This window comes from Monodelphis domestica, chromosome 4, assembly GCF_027887165.1.
Source record: "Monodelphis domestica isolate mMonDom1 chromosome 4, mMonDom1.pri, whole genome shotgun sequence".
Classification (NCBI taxonomy): domain Eukaryota; kingdom Metazoa; phylum Chordata; class Mammalia; order Didelphimorphia; family Didelphidae; genus Monodelphis; species Monodelphis domestica.
Genome location: NC_077230.1, coordinates 432,311,519 through 432,332,334, shown reverse-complemented (window position 1 = coordinate 432,332,334; position 20,816 = coordinate 432,311,519). Strand labels below are relative to the sequence as shown.

The 20,816-nt window shown below is 48.9% G+C and overlaps 1 protein-coding gene across 4 annotated transcripts in view; it reads left to right on the top strand.

Annotated features, from left to right (window-relative positions):
- Positions 1-20,816, top strand: part of LOC100025123 (zinc finger protein 383-like) — a 32,910-nt gene that overhangs the window by 2,427 nt on the left and 9,667 nt on the right. For 3 of the 4 annotated variants that reach the window (XR_001622670.2, XR_008918187.1, XM_016422666.2), the window contains exons 1-4: positions 1,192-1,870; positions 8,334-8,422; positions 8,746-8,908; positions 15,875-16,057. Coding sequence is in view for 2 of the 4 variants with exons in the window: in XM_016422666.2 (XP_016278152.1) it covers positions 1,867-1,870; positions 8,334-8,422; positions 8,746-8,908; positions 15,875-16,057 (439 nt within the window). In the remaining 2 variants the exon portion in view is untranslated. Of the gene's footprint in view, positions 1-1,191; positions 1,871-8,333; positions 8,423-8,745; positions 8,909-15,874; positions 16,058-20,816 lie in introns of those variants that run through there. The other variant, XM_056825597.1, reaches the window with a different exon arrangement.

The following is a 20,816-nucleotide window of genomic DNA, read 5'->3' as shown; positions in this document are numbered from 1 at the left end:
GCAGTACCTGACATGTCTTTAACCCTCACCTTCCATCTTAGAATTGATCCTGTGTGGTGGTTCTGAGGCAGAAAAGTAGTAACAGCCAGGCTAAGGGGATTAAGTGACTTGCTCTGGGTTGCACCTTTGGGAAGCCTCTGAGGTCAGATTTGAACCCAGGACCTCCCATGTCAAGGTCTGACTCTCAATCTACTTAGCCACCCAGCTGTCTCCTACACAAGGCTATTGGTGCTTGTGGTCTGACCACACAGGAGACGTAGCTCTGCCGGGTTAACTCTAAGCTATGGACAAAATGAAAAATGAACTAGACAGACTGTTGGGAAAACTCTATCTGAAGGCGTTGGGCGGCTCCTGAATGGGCACATCCAATAATCTCCATATTTCTCAGCATCAGATTGCACCTTTATAAAAGCTGGTCAGGTCGTAGCATACAGAGAAATTGTAAATAAATGCTCCAAACCCTCCTTTATGGACTGTCAAGATGGAGGCCGGGGCCAGGGAACGGAAGCAGACACACGTGTCCCATCTAACCCTCCTGACCACGCCGGCGTCACAGAACAAGCATACAGGATTAGGATGGGCTAGAGCAGGCCTGCCAGGGAATGCCTCCGAGGACCTCCTCTGCTGCAGCAGGGCCAATGAATGAGGGATGGAGAAGGCCCTGGAGGGAGGAGGGAAGAGCTCAGAGGCTGGAGAGCAGGCCAGGCCAGGCCAGGCTGGAGGAGGCCAGGGAGCGGCGGTGCCACAGCACCCTGCCTCGGCGGCCTTGAAGGCCCCACTCCCAGGCCTGTCCCGGAAGCTGGGCCCTGCGCACACCACACCCAGAGGGCAGCAGGAAGTCCTGGTAGGTGCCAGGCTCCCCACCCACGACAGACAGACAGACCCACAGTGGGGAGGGGCCTGGCTGGCGGTCCGTGGGCAGTGAGGCCGCACAGGGCCATTCATGGCCCCTTAGTCGGTCTGAGGCCTTTCTCCAAACACGCTGCAGGGGTCTGCCATGGTCCTCCTGGGCTCGTTTGCAGATGAGGAAACTGAGGCCCAGCTGGGCCGGTGAGGCAGATTAGAACCTCCAGACTGCAGGTGGGGCCCTGTCCAGGGGGCGGGGCGGGGAGGGGCGAGCTGCCCGGGGCCAAGAAGAGCTGCCGGGGTGGGGTAGGGCGGGGCTTCCCTCCGTAAAGGCGCTGAGGCAGGTGCGTCATCACTCCCTGCGGCAGGAATGGAAGGAGGCCCGGAGGCCACGCAAAAGCACAAACACCACCGGCCCTCCCGGGGAGGCACCCCGAGCCGCGCCCCGCCTCGCCCCGCCCCGCCGGGCGCCCTGGCTTGCAGGCTCGAGATGGCACAAAGCGGGGGAGCCCAGGAGCAGGACTTCATTTCCCAGAGGCACCTTCGGCCTCTGGGCAGCAGAGGCGCGGCCGCAGAGGCCTCTGGGAAGGGACGCCGGGCGGGGCCGCTCGTAGCCACAGCGCAGGGGCATTGTGCGAGCTAACCGCAGGGCCGGAGGAAAGAGGCCTTTGTCCCTGGCTGGGCGGGGCAGACCTGCAGCGGCCGGGCCGGGGGGCGGGGTCTCCGCGAGGGGGCGGGGCAGAGAGGCTGCCTTCAAGGATGCTCTGGAGAAGCTGTGCCTGGGCTTGTATTCCCCGGGTGTGACTGGGGCTGGGGGTGAGAGTAAGCTGCGTGTGCGCGTGCACGTGTCGGCGCTCCCGGGGCTGCTTGCCTGTGGGCTGTTGTGTGAGTGCAGCGAGCTGTATTTGCACACCGCGGTGTCCTTTGCAGTGCCCCACCCCCACCCCATTTGGACAGCGGATCAGGACCTTCCAGGATTGAACACCGCCAGTGACGGGAAGCTCACTACCTGTCCCAGCGATGGGTGAGAGGGGCTTCTAGCTAAGGGGTGGGGGCATCAGGGACTGCAGCATCAGGCAGAGTTGGGGCTATGAAGTGTGGGCTCCCGGAGAGCCTGAGCAGAGCACTCTGGAGACTCGGAGGGGAAGATCTAGTGGGTCCGCAGCAGGCACTGCCAGGGGCCATCCCAGCCTGGCTGACAGCCCATCCCCCTGATCTTTGCTCCCGGCTTCCTCCTCTTCCTTCCTGGCCTTCTCCTCTGGCCTGAGGGGGGCACTGCCAGGGAGGCCTGCCCGCCCTGCCCCTTTGGGTGTCTGGCTCTTCCTGTCTCCCCTCTTAAGGGCTCGGCCCAGGGTCTGGCCCCCAGGGGGCGCTATGCCCAGCCCCTGTCCCTTGGGGCTGCTTCTGGGGCCTGTTTTCATCCACGATGGCGCAGGGCCAGGGGTGCCCCCCTGGACCAGGCCTGCCAGCTTCCCCTGCCCCCCCCTTGCCCTCCCAAGAGGCCATCTGCCAGGCGGGAGTGGAGTTCATTAGCCCTGGAGGCACCACTGGGACAAGGCAGGATGGGAGCTTGCACAAGCCCTCACTGGGAAGAGAAGTGACATCACGGGCCCCTGAGGGAGCTTTGGGAAGGGCATGGAGCAGGCAGGTGGCCTTTTGGTGCCAGGCTCTGGGAGTTTAAGGGGAGTCTCAGTACTCTGGAGTGGGTCAGACCAGGCTTGTCGGGGAGATGCTTCTGGCATCTGTGTGGAAGGGGGACACCCGAGACGCAGTGGCTTGCTTTGGAGGTTGCCTGAGCAAGGGCACGTTGGAACCCTCACGGAACCTAGACCTCTTTAGGGGTGCCTCGGTATCCCCAGACTCGACCCACCATCCCACCGAAGATGCAGCCGGTGTAGCTGATCTTCCCAGAAGGCCTGTGACTTCCTGGGCACAGATTGAGTCGTGAGTGGCCAGCCTTTGGGGGGCGTCTAGGAGCAAGTGAGGAGCTGGCCGTGGATGGTCAGTCCAAGGCCAGACAGGAGCAGAACAGTCTGATAACCCTGAGGCTTGAGGAGGAGGAAAGACAGGCCAATGGACTTGACAAAAGGAGGGTGCAGGATTGGGGGGGCCCTGAGTACTGGAAATCTATAGATGTCAAACAGAGTTTCCCCAATAACTTTGATTTCTTTGCCCTCTGCACTTCTCTCTCCCTCCCTCAGAGCACCCCTCATGAGAATGGAGGAAAGGGGGTGTTCAGCCAGACTGGGGTGTCTGCTTGGAGCTAGCCCCTCTCCAGGGCTTCCGGAGTCCTTCCCGCCCATCTTGTTTTCCTGGTTCTTGTTCCTTCTTCATGCAGTATAGTAATATCTCATTATCCCTGTGGACCGAGGTTTGTTTAGCCATTCTGCAGTTAGTGAGCATCCTCTGCTTGCTTTTCCTTTTTTATGCCCTCCCCTTCTGCCTTAGAATCTAGATCAGTCCCAAGGCAGAAGGGCAGTAAGGGCTAGCCAATTAAGGTTCAGTGACCTGCCCAGGGTGACAGCTAGGAAGTATCTGAGGGCAGATTTGAACCCAGGACCTTCCATCTCCAGGCCTGGTTCTCTGCTCACTGCTCCTTCTGGGATATATACCTAGTGGTGGAATCTCAGGGTCAGAGGAGAGGGATATTTTAGTAATGACTTCATAGGATTCCATCTGGATTTCCAGAATGGTTGGGCCCATTCTCCATTTCCTCAACAATGCATCTGTGTCTTGTAGGAATTAAATTTTAATGGTTTGACTAAAATATATGAAAATTATAAATAATGGTGGCCACTGATTCAAAGTATTATTGCTCAAAGTCAAAATGAACTTTTAATAGTTTTTATTTACAAAAGAAGTAGAAAGAGTGAAAGTAGAGAAATACAAAAGAGTAGAAAAGATATTAGCTTATCTAACTAAATATTGCTTTGGTGCTCTTTTAGCCAGTCAGAACTTGTTGACCTTCAACCTGAATTAAACTCTCTCCAGAAGACAGGAAAGGAAAGCCTGCTATCTCCTTGCCCAAGTTCTCTCCAAGAGGCAGTCAAGACAATGACTCAAGCTGTAGGTGACTCCTGAGGCCGACTTTCTTCTTGAAACCAACTTTCTTTTCTTCTTGAAGCTAACTTCCCAACCCCAGAAATTCAGGGCCTTTTATAGTGGCTTCTTGTCCCTTCTCCCTCTCCACAGGAACTAATCATAGCTTCCAACTTGCCCAGCACTTCCCAGGGGAGGGTAGTATCTTGTGGGATACACTTTTCACCTCTAAAAGTGTTAACTCTCATCAAAAGGGTTCACAGATTCCTGGCTGATTGAGTTTCTGAGGGTATTAATTCTCTAAGTGGTTTTGAGCTTCTCCACCTAGTTCAAGCTTTTGTTGATTCAATCAAAAGGTAGACAAAGGAGAGTGAATCCTGTCTTCACAATCTAGTGAGGTACTAAGTAGGGGTACTTAAGTTGTTGTTAACCAAAGTGTTAACTCCAAATAAGGGAATAAAGGATTCCCTTTCACAAGTGTAAACTCAGAATAGACAAAGAGAACAAAGAATTCCCTTTTCACAATATCCCCCTGTGATCCCTTTGGGAGACTAATCTCCCCAATGGATCATTTTACGTAATCAGCTTATACCTCTAAAGATTCTCTAACTACAGGTGCACACAATAGTGCACCTTCTAGAGGAAACTACAATAGTTAGAGATAAGAGGGAAATGAAAGAGAAAACCAATGTTTGCTCAGCGCATGGACAAAAAGCCAATTAGGGGGCAGTCCCCTTTGGCATAAGAGTTGGCATTCAGAATAAATGTGTTCAACCCCTGTAGGTAGGTCAGTCAATTATATTCCAATGTTCATTCTGGGTCTTTTGATGCTGTCGAAGTTTCTACATGGCACCTTCTCCATTCATCTTCTAGATTCAAAGAGCTCCTTTTCCTGAAATGTTTTTTCTCAAAAAATTCTTTAAGTCTTGGGCTTTATAAGAATTATACAGTCTCCAGCTTCCCGTAACCCAGCATTGGCTCTCTCTGTCCTCTGTCGCCGTTGCCAGTTTGTGGGTTCGAGGGGATACCTCAGGATTGCTTTGATTGCTCTTGATTTGGAGCATTCTTTCAAGTGGTTGCTCATCATGTGAGGTTCGTCTGGGAATGGTCTGAACCTCTTGTTGGAATACATTCCTCTCAGCCAATGGCTTTTGGTCTCCCAGGCTGTCCTGGATCATCAGATCCTCATGTTTTGGGGAAGGTAGTTGAGGCAAAGATTTGTTTCCGGGTCGTGTGCTTCTCTTCTCACTTCAGAGAGCTATTGTAGAGCTCTTGGTACAGTGGAAGCAGCAGGAGCTCCTGGAAGACCACAAAGAGCAGCAGAGTTACTCCCCAAGATGACTACTTTAGGGAGTCGTCTCGTCCGGGATGAGGTCTTTCAACCCCTAGAATCCGAGTGATGTGCCGGGATTGCCGTCACCCCTTGTGCCAGTGAGGTTTCGTCTTTGAGCCTTGGCCGTGGAAGGCAGCATTTACTTCTCGTCTTTCGTGGTCGGGGCCTCCCGTGGTCCTGAGCTTGTCCTGCCAGGCCACGCAAGGTGCCGGCCTAAGCAGAATTTCCACAGGCTGCTCTCTGGGATTCCGTCCATCTGGGCGTTTCTCCCGGATAACGCGTGCTTTCAGGCTCTGGCATTCCCTCTTTTGGACTCTGCTCCACTGGTCCGCTTCTCTGCCTTTAGCCGAGGAGCTGTAATCTGTAGAGCAGGTCGAAGGGCTGCCCGGCTCCTCTGGCCTTCTGGTGTTTGCCCCTAGGGGTTACTGTGGACCCCGAAGAGCTAGAGAAGGGCCTGTCTTAGGTGAGGCTGGCCCAGCGGCTCCTCCTCCGGAGGTGAAGGAAAGAGGACGCGGCTGGGGGAGATCTGGGCTTATGGGGGGATGAGAAGCCCACAAAGGGCAAAAGGCTTTGCTGGCAGGTTTGAGGGGGCCCGAGACAGAAGGGGGCATCTGAGAGGTGGAGGGAGAAGCACCCCCGTGTAGGGAGGTGAGCTGGCAGACCCAGGGCAGAGGCTTGGCAGGGTCCTTAGGGGGCAGCTAGGGGGTGCAGAGAGGTCAGGAGACCCTGATGGGTTCCTGGAAGTGGAGGAGCAGAACAGGCAGGAGAAAGGGGGCCCTGCAGAGGGGTGTCTTTGAGGCAGAGGAGGGGGATGACCTACAGTCTCCATGGCAACCGCAGGGCTGGCAGGTTGGCCTGGGTGGGGGAAGGTGCCAGCATCAGGGTGCCTCGGCCTGGCACGGCTGGCACCAGCCTCTGTGGGGCCCAGGCTCCCCCTGGGGTGTCCAGGAGCCTGGCACAGGCAGGATGTCAGCTAGGCTCCCTGGGCACAATCTGGAGGCTGGGCACTGCGGTCCTGGCGCTTCTGGGAGGGCACAGCCTCTGGCCGCCTCCCGTGGGCCAGGCCGGCCTCATGCCCACAAACTGTTGGGATCCGGAGCCTGAGGCTGGACCTGAACCCAGAACCTCGGGATTCTGGGCCCCGCCTGCCCCAGGGCACTTGAATGAAGGGGGTGGGGTTAGTTGGGAGCAGAGGAGGGAGAGGGCGGGGTGGGGGCACAGCTTGCGGGAATGCGGAGCCCCGAGATGGCTGCTGGGGAGCTGGCTGGGAGAGGCGTTTCCCACAGCAGGGGGCAGGGGGTGATGGGATTGGACGGGACAGACTGGGGGAGGGGCTGGAGGCGGGCTGACCCCCCGCAGGAGAGAAGGGTGGGCTTCAGGGAAGACTCTCGCTCCCCAGTGCAGGATAAGCACTTGGGGGTGTCTGGGGGATGGGGCAGAAGGAGCATCCCCACAAAAGCCCTGGGAGGGAGCATCGGCCTGCGCTGCCCCATCTTACAGATGAGAAGGCGGAGGCTGACCGCGGTCCAGGGAAACCTCTGAGGTTAGACTTGAACTTGGGTCCTCCGACCCGCTCCCCGTGACAGGCTGTCCAGGCTCTCCCAGCTAAAGCCCACCTCCTACAGGAAGCCTTCCCGGGCAGAGCTCATTTGTGCCTCGTGTCTCCTGGAGAGCAGGGACTGGCTCTTGCCTTTCCTTGTACCCCAGCCCTGGGCCCAGGGGATGGAGGGCGGGGATTCAGGCGGGCCCTAGAGGATTGTGGGAGCTGGGGCGGGGCCCAAGCAAGTGTGAGACTCCCTGGCCCTTCAGAAGCCCCGCCCCCACCCTCAGTCTAGCCTACCGGGTGCTCTCCCCAATGGCTGCTGTTGGACTTGGTTTCCCCAGCGGGCTGGGAGATGCTGAACCACCACGTGAGCCTCACGGTTGGCAGTGCCTACAGCGTCCCTGCCCGCCAGGCCCCATGCCAAGCGCCTGGGATAGGAGGAAAAGCAAGTCGCCTGTGCTGGGGCACAAAGCCCAGCCTGGTGGGAGAGGATCTGGAAGGGGAGGAGGGGCCCACGTGAGACAGGGAACCCCCATGGCACCCCCTTAGCAGAGAGAGGTCTGGAGTTCAGGGCTCACTTCAGATGTTTGTGGCCTGGGCCTCAGTTTCCTTAGGTGTAAAATGGGGGTGTGACTGAGCCTAACTCGTCAGATGAAGCCTCGGCCCTCCTCGGGGTTGGAGCAGGCAAAGAGCAGGTCCCAGGGCAGTGATGGCAAATCTATGGCACAGGTGCCAAAGATGGCTGCAGAGGGACTAGGGCGGAGCTGCTCCCCTCCCTCTACCCAGCAGCCAATGGGAGTGCACAGGTGGCAGAGCTGAGCGCTTGGGGCCCTCCCCTCCCCCTCTCTACACTCACTTCACAGGCCCAGCAGCCCAATGGGAGGGCTTCTCCCTTGCCTGGGTGGGGTATGGCTGTGAGGCACGCCCGCCCCAGGTCTTCTGGGGAACCCCCAGGAGGCCTTCAGTAGGTCACATGGCGTCTGAATGGTGGGCACTGGAGCCGAGACTCCGCCTCTTTCTCACCCAGGCGGGGCTCCTCCCCCTGGGGCACCCCAGTGGCCAATGGGGTTTCTTCCCTCCTCAGTCCTGGGCCCTGGGGGAGGGGCAGAGCCAGGAGCCCCAGCCTCCCCCTGTGGCAGTTACAAATGCCTCAGGCTCTGCTCAGCTCCTGCTGGCGGGTCCTCAGGCCGCCCAATGCCAAAACCCTTCCCCCAGGGCGAGCCACAGGGGGCGCTGCTGAGCTTGTGCCAAGGGCCAAGCCGAGGCCGCCTACAGTGACCGGACTTAGTGTAGGCGGGAAAGGCTACCCAATCAGAAGACAGGGTTCAGAGAGTCGCCTTTCCGTGGTTTTCTCCCCTTCCAGGCCTGACAGGAACACATTCATTCTTCTCTCCCTCCCCCACTGGCCGGACCTGCCCTCGCCCAGGAGATCCCCGAAGGGGGGGGTGCCGCGGGGCTGCCTCCGCCCTGTGCGCATGCGCAGGGGCTCCCCTGGGCTCAGGGGCTGGGCAGACTCTCGAGGCCCAAGTTTCGGCCTTGGCTTCCCTCAGCGTTTCCTCCCTCATCCCGCAGATTTCATGGCTGGGAAGCTCCGGCTTCCCGCAGCGGGGGCTCCAGAGCACGGTGGAGTGTCTGCCCGTGTCCCGTTGGCCAGCGGTCAGGTGAGTCGTCGTCTACTCTGCCCCTGTTCTGAGCTCCCAGACCGCGGTTGGAGCTCTTTCAGCGTCTCTGGCGCTTCTTCTTCCTCCCCCCCCAGCACCCCTAGGTGCCAAGGGCTAGGCAGACAGGTGAAGTGACTTGCCCAGGGTCACACATCCTGGAGTGCCCGGAGCTTCCCGATTCCAGGCCCGGCCACGTAGCCTCTGGCTCCCCTAAGCAGCGAGGAAGGTCCCGGAGGGGGAATTCCTTTCTCAGCCCCCGCAGTGCGTCCTCTTCCCTTCTGCCCTGGCCTTGTCCCATGTGCTTCCTGTCCCCTCCCCCCCAGGTTGCTGCGCCAGCACGGGGGTGCTCAGGCTTGCGGGAAGCAGTGACCTTCGGGGACGTGGCCGTGGACTTTGACCAGGAGGAGTGGGGCTACCTCCGGCCCCCTCAGAAGGAGCTCTACCGGGAGGTCATGCTGGAGAACTACAGGAACCTGGTGTCTCTGGGTAAGCCCCGCCCCTCCACAGCCACACAGAGCCTTCTGGGAGCGGAAGGGCGTTAGGCCCCGCCCAGGCCGCTTCCTCCCGATCTCCAGGAGCGCTTCCTTTCCTTGGTCAGCCTGTGGGAGAGCGGCCAAGACAAGAAAACATTCCTCCTTTTGAATGGGCGGCTCTCATAAGTTCCCCGTCTGCCGTTCAGCGAGCCATTCTGGGAGCTGAGATTTAGGGAGCAGCAAGTGGGCAAAGCCAAAGAGCGCCCGTGCGGGCTCTGCTTCCTGCTCGTGGCCATGCCTGATGGCCCCTGGGCACATTGGCTTTCCAGCGGGTGCGGCACCCAGGGAGCCTCTTCATCTCTGCCATCTTCTTTACCAGTTTTCTAAAAGCCAAAGAAGTTGTGGGAATGATTACCGCAGCAGCACCCTTTATTTCCTGATGGCTTCCCGTGCGTGCCCATGACAGACAGGCAGAGGCAGGCAGAGGCAGGCCCCTCAACGCCCACATGCCGAGGGGGAGACGTGGAAGAAAAGAGGACCCAGTTCTCTCTTTTTTCTTAGAGGTTCCCAACAACTACTAATCAAAAGAATAGCCAGTTAGCAGGATGGTTAGTAAAATTAGCACTGAATTCGGTATCTAGTGATTTAGGACTAGATAGATCAAATGGCAAATTAGGAGAATATAAATAAATTCTCAAAACTGCAGCCTTTTGGTATATGACTCAGAAGGAAATTTATAAATAAAGCCATTCTAAGTAACTTCACAGTGTAACAATTAAAATTTAGGGCAGGCGGGGAGACTGAGGCAGGTAGAAATTAGTTCTCTCTGCAAGGAGTATCATATTTTTTAGAGGTTTATTGAAGATTAAGGATGAAAGAAAATACAGGATAAGACACGTGTCCAGGCCATAGAGAGGCCTAGACACAACCTCACCTACATTATGAAAAGAAAAGCCACGCCTGCCCCAAAATGGAAGTCCAAGAGTGAGAAAAAACAACCCAAAACCTTTGCCACCAGCTTAAATCCTTCCTTGATCTCGGCCCACCTCAGAATTCCCCTGAGATTACAAGGCATTCTGGGGAAGTGGAGCAAAGGCTCGTGGGGATTGTAGTCCTGTATTCGAGTCTATTTTTTACATTCCCCTGTTTGATCATTTGCAAAAAAATTAATTTTTTTCCAAAGGATCATGAAAACATAATCAATTTAAAGATTACAATAATTTGATGATAAGAGAAAAAAAACAAACAAACCCAATAATTACTGGATGCATTGACAAAAAGCCAGTTAGGGGGCAGTCCCCTTTGGCATGAAAGTATACATACAAATAAATGTTCAATCAACCACACCCAAAGTTCAATTTTGTGCAGCTTGTGGTCTGGAGGCTTCTTCATGGTGGCTTCTCCAACAGTTCAGTTCTGGATTCAGAGAGGCAGCATCTTCTTTACCTAAAATTCTTCTCAAAAGGAGTTTAAACTTTGCAATTTAAATAATGATATTTTTTACATTCCCCCGTGTTGTGGGTGATTGAAAGATTCAGAATCAGTTAGGGATGCATGGCTGAGGTATGAGGTATATGAATCAATTGGCAAGAGATATTAAAAAGACATCAGAAAATCCAAAAGAAAAGAAAAAAATTTCTGGATGAAAATATAGACTATCAAAGTCTTATATGTAAAAATTCCAAGTAGAAGAAAAATAAACCTATAACATGTCCTTCAATCAGGGCCCAATCAAAATGATCGAAGCAATGATGCATTTACCCAGTCAGTGCCAGGACTACAGAAAGGTACCACACTATGAGAGGCAGAAAAGGAAGGGACCAGATTATAGGAGCCAAGTTTGGGATACTCGTCTGTGAGTATCTTCAGAGTGAGTGTGGACACAAGGGAAGCCTATGTCGTAACACATGTTAAACACAGTAACCTGGAGTCTTCACACTAGGTTCAAGACCTTTGTATTGCATCAATCCATCCTAGATTGGCCTTTCTTTGGCCCTATGAAATGGCTCTTGTGTGTATCTCTTGTCCTGGAATCAGACAGAATCATCAAGCAAAGTCCCATAATTTATTTAAGTAATTAGTGGCATCGTTTTTATAGTCACAAGCTTTTTGGGCATGCTTTGACAAGTGTATCTTACACTTGTAGTACTGAAAAATCAAAAGGTTAAAGAGAATCTTAATGCTGGTGACATGTGCTTGAAATATAAAAGGGAGAGAAAAAATAATAAAATAAAAAAACTGAAAAAGTATGTTGCACATGCAAGAAAAATATAATAATAAAAGAGCTTTAAAAAATTCAAAAATATAGCTTATAACCATTGACACTCTGCCAGTTAAGAAAATATAGCACACAAGGCTTTCTCACCAAAAATGAGATCCATTTCCTCTTCATATCTGGCCATGATCACTGTGAGTAGAAGGCAAATGAATTGAACAAGTTAACAATTTTTTCATCTTTAAAAATGCAGTAGTACAAATATGTAGATATCAAAATCCCCAAAATTCTCAATAGCCCAATCAATTACAATAGCAAACAAGCACACTTTCATATTTCACATAAGTTGCTGCATGACATTTTTCAAACCTACGAATTGATGGACATTTGTCACAATTTTTACAAACAGAGCAATCCTTCAACCTTGGTAATAAACATATATATATATATTTAAACAAAGTAACATAATCAAGAAATCTATATATCATTCTGGTGCAAGTAAAGTAGTGAGCTGAAGAGTATAAACAAAGGGGTGCTCCTTTTTCTTGGAGGCTTATATATAGGGATACAAATGCCCTGAGATTAACTGCCCAACTTCCATTCACATGTGGGAAGGTTGGGGGTTATAAAATACATTTCACTTCAGCTACTAGAATGGGCCTTACCTCGTGGTAGGGGCAGGCAAAAGTAACCAGATTGTTAAAAAAAATTCGAAAACTCATATTTAAAAAACCCTTAAAATCAAATCATTTGAGGTATTTAGCACATTAAAATTCCAAAGGTTGTTAATACAATTATAACCAGTTCTGAAGTCCATCTATCCTCGGCAAAATAGAAAAAAGCTGTTTTTTCATATATGGGCTTATTCACAACAATATTTGTTCAACAGTTATAGGGGAAAACAACAGAATTTCAAAACTCAGTACATTCAAAATAAATTCAATCAACCTTCAGTTCACAGAATAATATTGAATCCAGTAATATATGAACTTAAAATCACAAAGTTAAACCTTAAACAAACAATGCAGTAGAATACAAAGATGTTTATAAACCATTGGAGTCTGAAATGCCTTAGAATGTAGCCTCCAGTCTTTAAAGTTCCTTAGGTGTGTTTATCCATTTAAATGTCTATTGTCCGAAGGTAGAGTACTAAAGGCTAGGCTATGGGGTTCAAGGGATCCGTCCAGGGCCCCATAGCTGGGAAGCATCGGAGGCCAGATTTTAACTAGAGACCTCCCGGCTCTGGGCCTGGCTTCCAGTTCGCTGGGCCAACCATTCTCCTCCTCAAAGTTAAAGTTGAATCTTTGGGCTGAGTCTGCTCCCAGACAGGCAGGTAAAATCAATGAAACTGCCAGAAGAGTCAAAAATCCTTTTAAACAGCCCATTGCTTTTTAGGTTTCTGTTTGAAAAGTCTGTTTCTTCTCTTTAGTCTTTTCTCTCTTTCCCCTCTCCCCTGATATGATCCCTCCTCCTGCCCCAGTCCACCCACGTGGAGCCAATACACCCCCATTTGCTTGGAGGCTTAGCCTAAGGGAAAATCACCCGGTCTCCTTTCCCTCTCGTCTCTCTACAGCTTGATTGGATATTATCAAATCACTCTTGTGCTGTTACTACAACAAAGAATTCTGGGATCATTTACAGGGTTTCTCCAACACTCTGTGGTAGATATGATTAGTGTGAATAAAGCCATGTGTAGGTTATTACGCCTTGACCTGCTGAGAGGATCCCTGTGCTTTTGGCCAGCTTTCACTCTCCAGCATACTTGCTTGGGAGATGAACAACAAAACATCTTCCTATCTAGGTGTGAGGACTTCAGGCAGACCAATTTTGGGGTTTTCCTCAGTTTACAAGTTCTGTTTTTCTTGTGTTACTTTGAGATGCCCAGCAATGCTGCTTGGCTTCTGTTCCAACACATTCACTCGAGTGTGGTAACTGTGGGACAGATTCATGATGTTGTAGGGCCTTGGAGCGTGTCTTGTGCTTGAGAAAGGAGGGGTCACGGGCAGGAGTCTTTGGGCTTTTATTCTGCAATTGCAATCTTTTGGGGGGCTTAAAGTAGGCTATATGTTTATTGATCCTATAAGTATTTGCTCTCATGTTGTTTCTCCTGTATTGGGCAGAGAATAATAACCATAACAAGTCCACCAGTGGGGAAAATTTGGGGAGAGAAGTCACAAAGGGGGATGCGTGGGGGGCCCTCATTCTGGGGTCTGCTTTGCCGACCTTCCTTCCTCGGATCGTGACCTTGTCAATTGGTCGGGGTATGACGGCCTCCGGCACGTACTGGTTAGAAGGATGAAATGAGGTTGTGTCCATGAAGCTCTTAGCAGAGCGCCCAGCACGTTGCAGGCACTTGTTCTCGTTGACTTCCTCCCAGTGGAGATGCCCCTATCCATGGAAGAAAGCCCAAACGGGGTGCAATCAGACATCGTGACCCATTGTTAGAGAGCCCGTCCTTCCCTTCCCTCAGGAACGAAGACAGCCACAGACCCTGCTGGGATATTTCCCATTCCGACAAGACCTGCTGGGGAAGCTGGTTGGTGAGAAAACACGGGTGGGGATGGCTCTCAGGTCTTGCCTCAGACTCATGAGACTGGCACAACTGGCAGAGCATGAAGAAACATTGACGGGGGCTCTCCTGGACCAACCATTCTGGAAACTATTTTGGAATTTTACTTAAAAGGCCACTAAGCTGAGGAAAGTGAGGGAGCTCAATGCATTGAGAGCCAAACCTGGAGATGGGAAGATCTTGGGTTCAAATGTGGTTTCAGACACTTCTTAGCTGGATGACCTTGGGCAAGTCACTTCGCCTCCATTGCCTAGTCCTTACTGCTCATCTGCCTTTGAACTAACACCTAGTATTCATCCTTTTTTTTTTTAATCTTTACCTTCCATCTTATGATCAATACTATGTACTGTTTCCAAGGCAGAAGAGTGGTAAGGACTAGGCAATGGGGATGAAGTGACTTGCCCAGGGTCACACAGCTAGGAAGTGTCTGAGGCCAGATTTGAACCCAAGACCTTCTCTCTCTGGGCCTGGTTCTCTATCCACTGGGCCACCCAGCTGCTCCCACCTCGTATTGATTCTAAGACAGAAGGTAAGGGCTTTAAAGATGCTTTTTAAAAAAGAGTAACCTGGGGTTGCTCTCCAGGCAAGATAACATTTATTAGCAGGAGCAGGCTCTCTGTCATCAAACGGGCAAATGGCTTCCGTCCATTTATGCCAAAGATCCCGGACGAGAAGGCAGGCCCCTTGCATAGGTTTCCGGGAGTACAGAACAAGGGCCAAGGCAGGTAGATGGCAGCACGAGGCACAGGGACACCCGGCTCACATGGATGTTTGGGAGTGGGAGCTAGTGGCGCCCCCCTTCCTCCTTCCTCTCTCCTGCAGTCCGGGGGCAAGCTTGCAGACATCCGTGAGGTGAAGAGTTCTGGCCCAGACTCCCTCCACAGTCTCAGGCAGGCTCCTAGGGGGGTTGAATGCCTTGTGGCAGGAGAGCGTAAAGCTGACTTGTGAACCAAGCTCAGTGGCCTTGTGGGAAGAGGGAGCCGGGGACAAGGGTCAGAGTTCATGTGCTCAGCACTGAGGCCCAGGGCCAGGGCAGCAGCGATGTGAAGGAAAGGACTTTGAAGGCTTTGGGAGCGCTACTCAGTGCCGGGCCCTTCTGGGCGAGTCTTTCCCAGCCCCGGGAGGCTCCTGCCTTCCCTCATCCTGTTTGGCTCCTTGAGGGCAGGGCATTCTGGTCAGTTTAATGGCCCAGGGCCTGAAGGTAAAGCTTCTTCCCTCCTTGGGGAGACGGGGGGTGCTCCGGGCTCATCGGGGGGAGCTACGGGTTGTCAGGTGGGCTCTAAGGAAGAGTTCCCTCAGTGGGTCATTGGGATGTGACGATGAAATGTCCAAAAAAGCAGTGATCGGACACATACTTTCACAACGGGCCTCTCAGGAGGCCCCTTTGGGGAAAGCAGTCCAGCCATCTTGGTTCTTGTGGGCTTTGTTCCAGTGTCTTACTTAAAAGTAAATGGGCTCCCCCCCCCCCGTTTCCTATTTATGAGACCAAAGAGCAGAGAACCACAAGGGCAAGGGGGCAAGGAGCGGGCCTGAGCTTGGGTGTTAGCAGGGAGGGAGGGAGGCCATATCTCCCCACCCTCCCATTCACCATTCTGGAAGGGAAACTGAGGCCCTGACAGGGAGGGCCTGGGCACCAGGGTGGCTCAAGGTGGAGTTCCATACCGGAAAGCAGGCAGGGCATGAGCATGGAGGGGGTGGGTCCTATCAAGTGAGGAGCGCCTTGGTCCACAGCGTAGCTCTGTGCCCCCAGGCAGGGGCAGCTCCACTCCGGTAAAGAAGGAAGCTTTGAAGGCCAGTATCCACCTCGTCTGGCCTGCCTGTGCATGCCAGAGGCCGGGTCTACTCCCCTTCTCACTCTCTGGCAGAAGGATCAGGGGTCAGGGCAGCCAGCTCCTCCCACAGTGGGGTCTAAGAAAGTAATGACTGGCCTGGCCCCTGGATGAGGCAACAGGGGCTGGACAACCATGATGAGGAATGTTCCAGGGGGGAGATGGGGCCAGATTTCCTGGGGGGAGTGGGTTTCTTTCTGGTTATAAGAGTCTTGATTGCTCTGGCTCTTTGAAAGTTGTAGGACCACCCACTTGTCCCCTGTTAGCCCAAGTCTAAGGCATCTTGAGCTACCATCATGTCCTAAGGGCATCTGAATTGTCCAGCTCTGGCACATACAAAGCTTTGTCTTTTCCTTCCCTGAGCAGGGCATCTGCACCCCAAACCAGACCTTATCTCCTGGTTGGAAGAAAGGGAAGAGCCGTGGTCTCAGGGTCTGCAAGAAGGGACGTCAAGGAGAGCCCGGGTCCGGGAAGAAGGGTGCTCCAGCAGAGAGCTGGCAGCCAGCAGATGGAGCAGCCCAGTTTCCATGGAAGACTTGGAAGCACCAGGTAAGTGGGGCTGTGGGGAGGCACCACAAGGATCACGGGGCCTCTCCAGCTTAGTTTCCACTCCCACGGTTCTTCCTCAGGATATGGATACCTTCTACATGGGTTTCCATCCAATGCAGGGTTTGGAACTCGGGTTTGTGAAGTTTTAAAATATATTTTCATAACAAGAAATTGGTTTCCTTTATAACTGCATATACCTTATTTTGGGTATTTAAGAATATTGCTTTGAGAAGCCCTTCCTGTTAGCAGTCTGTTGAAGCCTATTGATCACTTTGTGGAATACTGTTTAAATCATCTAAAATAAAATACATAATATTGTGGAGGTGGGTCCAAATTGAATGACCAAAATAGAGATTTTTTCAAGTTCAGGGCCCCAGGTTATGGACCCCAGCTCTGATGTTTCTGTATCAGAACCCTCTTTACAACAAAGCCAAGTGCTTCAGCACCTTCTTCTTTGAGGACTTCGTGTAAGAGAAAATCCTTCCCTCTTGAGATTGACCATTCCAAGTTTATATAGCTCTAGTACTCAGCAAGGCTTTCCTTCTATAAAACCCAAATTTCCTTCATTGGAGCTTTTACCCATCGCTCCTACCTGAACAAATCTAGTCCTGGAAGGCTTCCATGTGAAGGCCCTTTAAATTCCCAAAGACAGCCCTGGGGTTGTCTCTTAATCATCTCTAACTCTTTCACATTATCCTTAGCTGGCATCACTACCAGGGCCTTCACCTTTCTGGTTGCCCTGCTTTAGCGGTGTCTTCCTCAAGGGTGATTTCCACATTTGGACCTGGTGCTTCAGATGTGGTGTGACCCAAGAGGAATGCCAGGAGACTCTTACCTTTGTGGAGTTGCACAATGGCCTTCTTAGTGTGTTCTAGGATTGTAGCATTTTCTTGGATGTCAATTTTCTGTAGACTAGTGGATTCAATTACTCAATTTAGAATATTTTCCCTTGGTTACAAGAATCATATTCTTTCCCACTCCTCCACCTACCCCCTCCCATAGCCGACGTGCAATTCCACTGGGTTTTACACGTATTCTTGATCAAAATGTTGTTGATGTTTGAAGGGAGATCATTTAGAGTCTAGATCCCCAATCATATCCCCATTGACCCATGTGATCAAGCAGTTGTTTTTCTTCTGTTTCCGCTCCCACAGTTCTTCCTCAGGATAGGGATAGTGTTCTTTCTCATAAATCCCTCCAAATTGTCCTGGATCATTGCATTGCTGCTAATAGAGTCTGTTACTTAATTTTTTTATATTATTTATTTATTTAATTATTATTTAATAATATATTATTTTATTTATATATTTATATATTTAATAATATATTAATAATAATAAATAATAATAATTATTTAATAATAAAAGTCCATTACATTCGATTGTACCACAGTGTATCTGTCTCTGTATATAGTGTTCTTCTGGTTCTGCTCCTTTCACTCTGCATCAATTCAAGGAGGTCATTCCAGTTCACAGAGAATTCCTCCAGTTCATTATTCCTTTGAGCACAATAGTATTCCATCACCAACATATACCACAGTTTGTTTAGCCATTCCCCAATTGAAGGGTATCCCCATATTTTCCAATTTTTTTCCACCACAAAGAGCGCAGCTATGAATATTCTTGTACAAGTCTTTTTCCTTATCTATTTGGGGTATAAACCCAGCAGTGCTATGGCTTAATCAAAAGGCCAACAGTCTTTTAGTGCCCTTTGGGCATAGTTCCAAATTGCCCTCCAGAACACAGAACACCTCCAGAATGGTTGGATCAATTCACAGCTCCACCAGCAATGCATTAATGTCCCAATTTTGCTACATCCCGTCCAACATTTATTATTTTCTTTTGCTGTCATGTTAGCCAATCTGCTAGGTATGAGGTGGTACCTCAGAGTTGTTTTGATTTGCATTTCTCCGATTATGAGAGATTTAGAACATTTTTTCATGTGCTCATTGATAGTTTTGATTTCTTTATCAAAAATTGACTATTCATTTCCCTTGGCCATTTATCAATTAGGGAATGGCTTGATTTTTTATACAATTGATTTAGCTCTTTATAAATTTTGAGTAATGAGACCTTTGTCAGAGGTTTTTGTTATGAAGATTTTCCCCCCCATTTTGTTGCTTCCTTTCTTATTTTGGTTGCATTGGTTTTGTTTGTACAAAAGCTTTTTAATTTAACATAATCAAAATTATTTATTTTATATTTTTTGATTTTTTTCTAACTTTTGCTTGGTCTTAAAATCTTTCCTTTCCCAAAGATCTGACAAGTATACTATTCTGTGTTCACCTAATTTACTTATAGTTTCCATCTTTTTAAATTCAAGTCATTCACCCATTCTGAGTTTATCTTGGTGTGCAGGGTTTGAGATGTTGATCCAAACCTAAGCTCTCCCATACTGTCTTCCAATTTTCCCAGCAGTTTTTATCAAATAGTGGGTTTTTGTCCCCAAAGCTGGGATCTTTGGGCTGATCGTAGACTGTCTTGCTGAAGTCACTTACCCCCGGTCTATTTCATTGATCCTCCTTTCTGTCTCTTAGCCAGTACCATATTGTTTTGGTGATTACTACTTTATTATATAGTTTGAGATCTGGTACTGCTAGGCCACCTTCCTTCACATTTTTTTTTCATGATTTCCCTGGATATCCTTGATCTTTTGTTCTTCCAAATGAATTTTGTTATGTTTTTTTCTCATTCAGTAAAAAAGTTTTTTGGTAGTTCAATGGGTATGGCACTGAATAAGTAAATAAGTTTGGGTAGGATTGTCATTTTTAGTATGTTAGCTTGTCCTACCCATGAGCAATCAATGTTTTTCCAATTGTTTAGATCTAGTTTTAATTGTATGGAGAGTGTTTTGTAGTTGTGTTCATTTAGTTTCTGTGTTTGTCTCGGCAGATAGATATCCAAGTATTTTATATTGTCTAGGGTGATTTTAAATGGACTTTCTCTTTCTAATTCTTGCCGCTGAGATGTGTTGGAGATATATAGAAATGCTAATGACTTATGTGGGTTTATTTTATATCCTGCAACTTTGCTAAAGTTATTGATTATTTCTACTAGCTTTTTAGTTGATTTCTCTAGGATTCTTTAAATAGACCATCATATCATCTACATAGAATGATAGCTTGGTCTCCTCATTGCCTATTGTAATATCTTTAATTTCTTTTTCTTCCCTAATTGCTACTACTAGTGTTTCTAATACCATGTTAAATAATAGAGGTGATAATGGGCATCCTTGTTTCACTCCTGATCTTATTGGGAAGGCTTCTAGTTTATCCCCATTGCAGATGATGTTTGCTGATGGTTTCATCTTTATTTATTTATTTTTTAAGACCCTTACCTTCTGTTTTGGAGTTAATACTGTGTATTGGTTCCAAGGCAGAAGAGCGGTAAGGGCTAGGCAATGGAGGTCAAGTGACTTGCCCAAGGTCACACAGCTGGGAAGTGTCCAAAACCACATTTGAACCCAAGATCTTCCCATCTCCAGGCCTGGCTCTCAATGAATTGAGCTACCTCACTGCCCCCTTGCTGATGGTTTTAGATATACACTGCTTATTTTTTTAGAAAAGACCCTTCTATCCCTATACTTTCTAGTGTTTTCAGTAGGAATGAGTGTTGTATTTTGTCATAGGCTTTTCCTGCCTCGATTGAGATAATCATGTGATTTTTGTTGCTTTCCTTATTGATATGGTCAATTATGTGGATGGTTTTCCTAATATTGAACCATTCTTGCATTCCTGGTATAAATCCCACCTGATCATAATGAATAACCTTTGTGATCACTTGCTGGAGTCTTTTTGCTAGTATTCTGTTTAAGATTTTTTTATACATTTTCATTAAGGAGATTGGTCTGTAGTTTTCTTTCTCTGTTTTTGATCTGCCTGGATTTGGAATCAGTACCATATATGTGTCATAAAAGGACTTTGGTAGATTTGCTTATTATGTCAAATAGTTTGTATTGTATTGGGATTAGTTGTTCTTTGAATGTAGAATAGAATTTACTTGTGAATCCATCAGACCCTGGGGATTTTTTCTTAGGGAGTTTTTTGATGGCTTGTTCAATTTCTTTTTTTGATACAGGTTCATTTAAGTATTCTATTTCTTCTTCTGTTAATCTAGGCAGTTTATATTTTTGTAAATATTCATCCATATCACCTAGGTTGCCATATTTGTTGCCATGTAATTGGACAAAATAGTTTTTAGTGATTGTCTTAATTTCTTCTTCATTAGAGTTGAGATCTCCCTTTTCATCTTTGATATTGTTAATTTGGTTTTCTTCATCCTTTTTATTTATTAGATTTACCAGTACTTTGTCTATTTTATTTGTTTTTTAAAATATCAGCTTCTTCTAGTCTTTTTTATTAATTCAATGGTTCTTTCACTTTTGATTTTATTAATTTATCCTTTAATTTTTAGGCTCTCTAGTTTTTCATCTGGGGATTTTTAATTTGTTCACTTTCAAGTTTTTTGATTTGCATGTCCAATTCATTGACCTCTGCCCTCCCTAATTTGTTAATATATGAACTCAAGGATATAAATTTTCCCCTGAGTACTGCTTTGGCTGCATTCCATAGATTTTTGAAAGGATGTCCCATCTTTGTCATTTTCTTCAATGAAATTATTAATTGTTTCTATGATTTGTTCTCTAACTGATTTTGGAGAATCTTATTATTTAATTTCCAATTGATTTTTGATTTGCCTCTCCATGTACCCCTTACTAATTATTATTTTTATTGTTTTATGATCTGAAAAGGTTATATTTA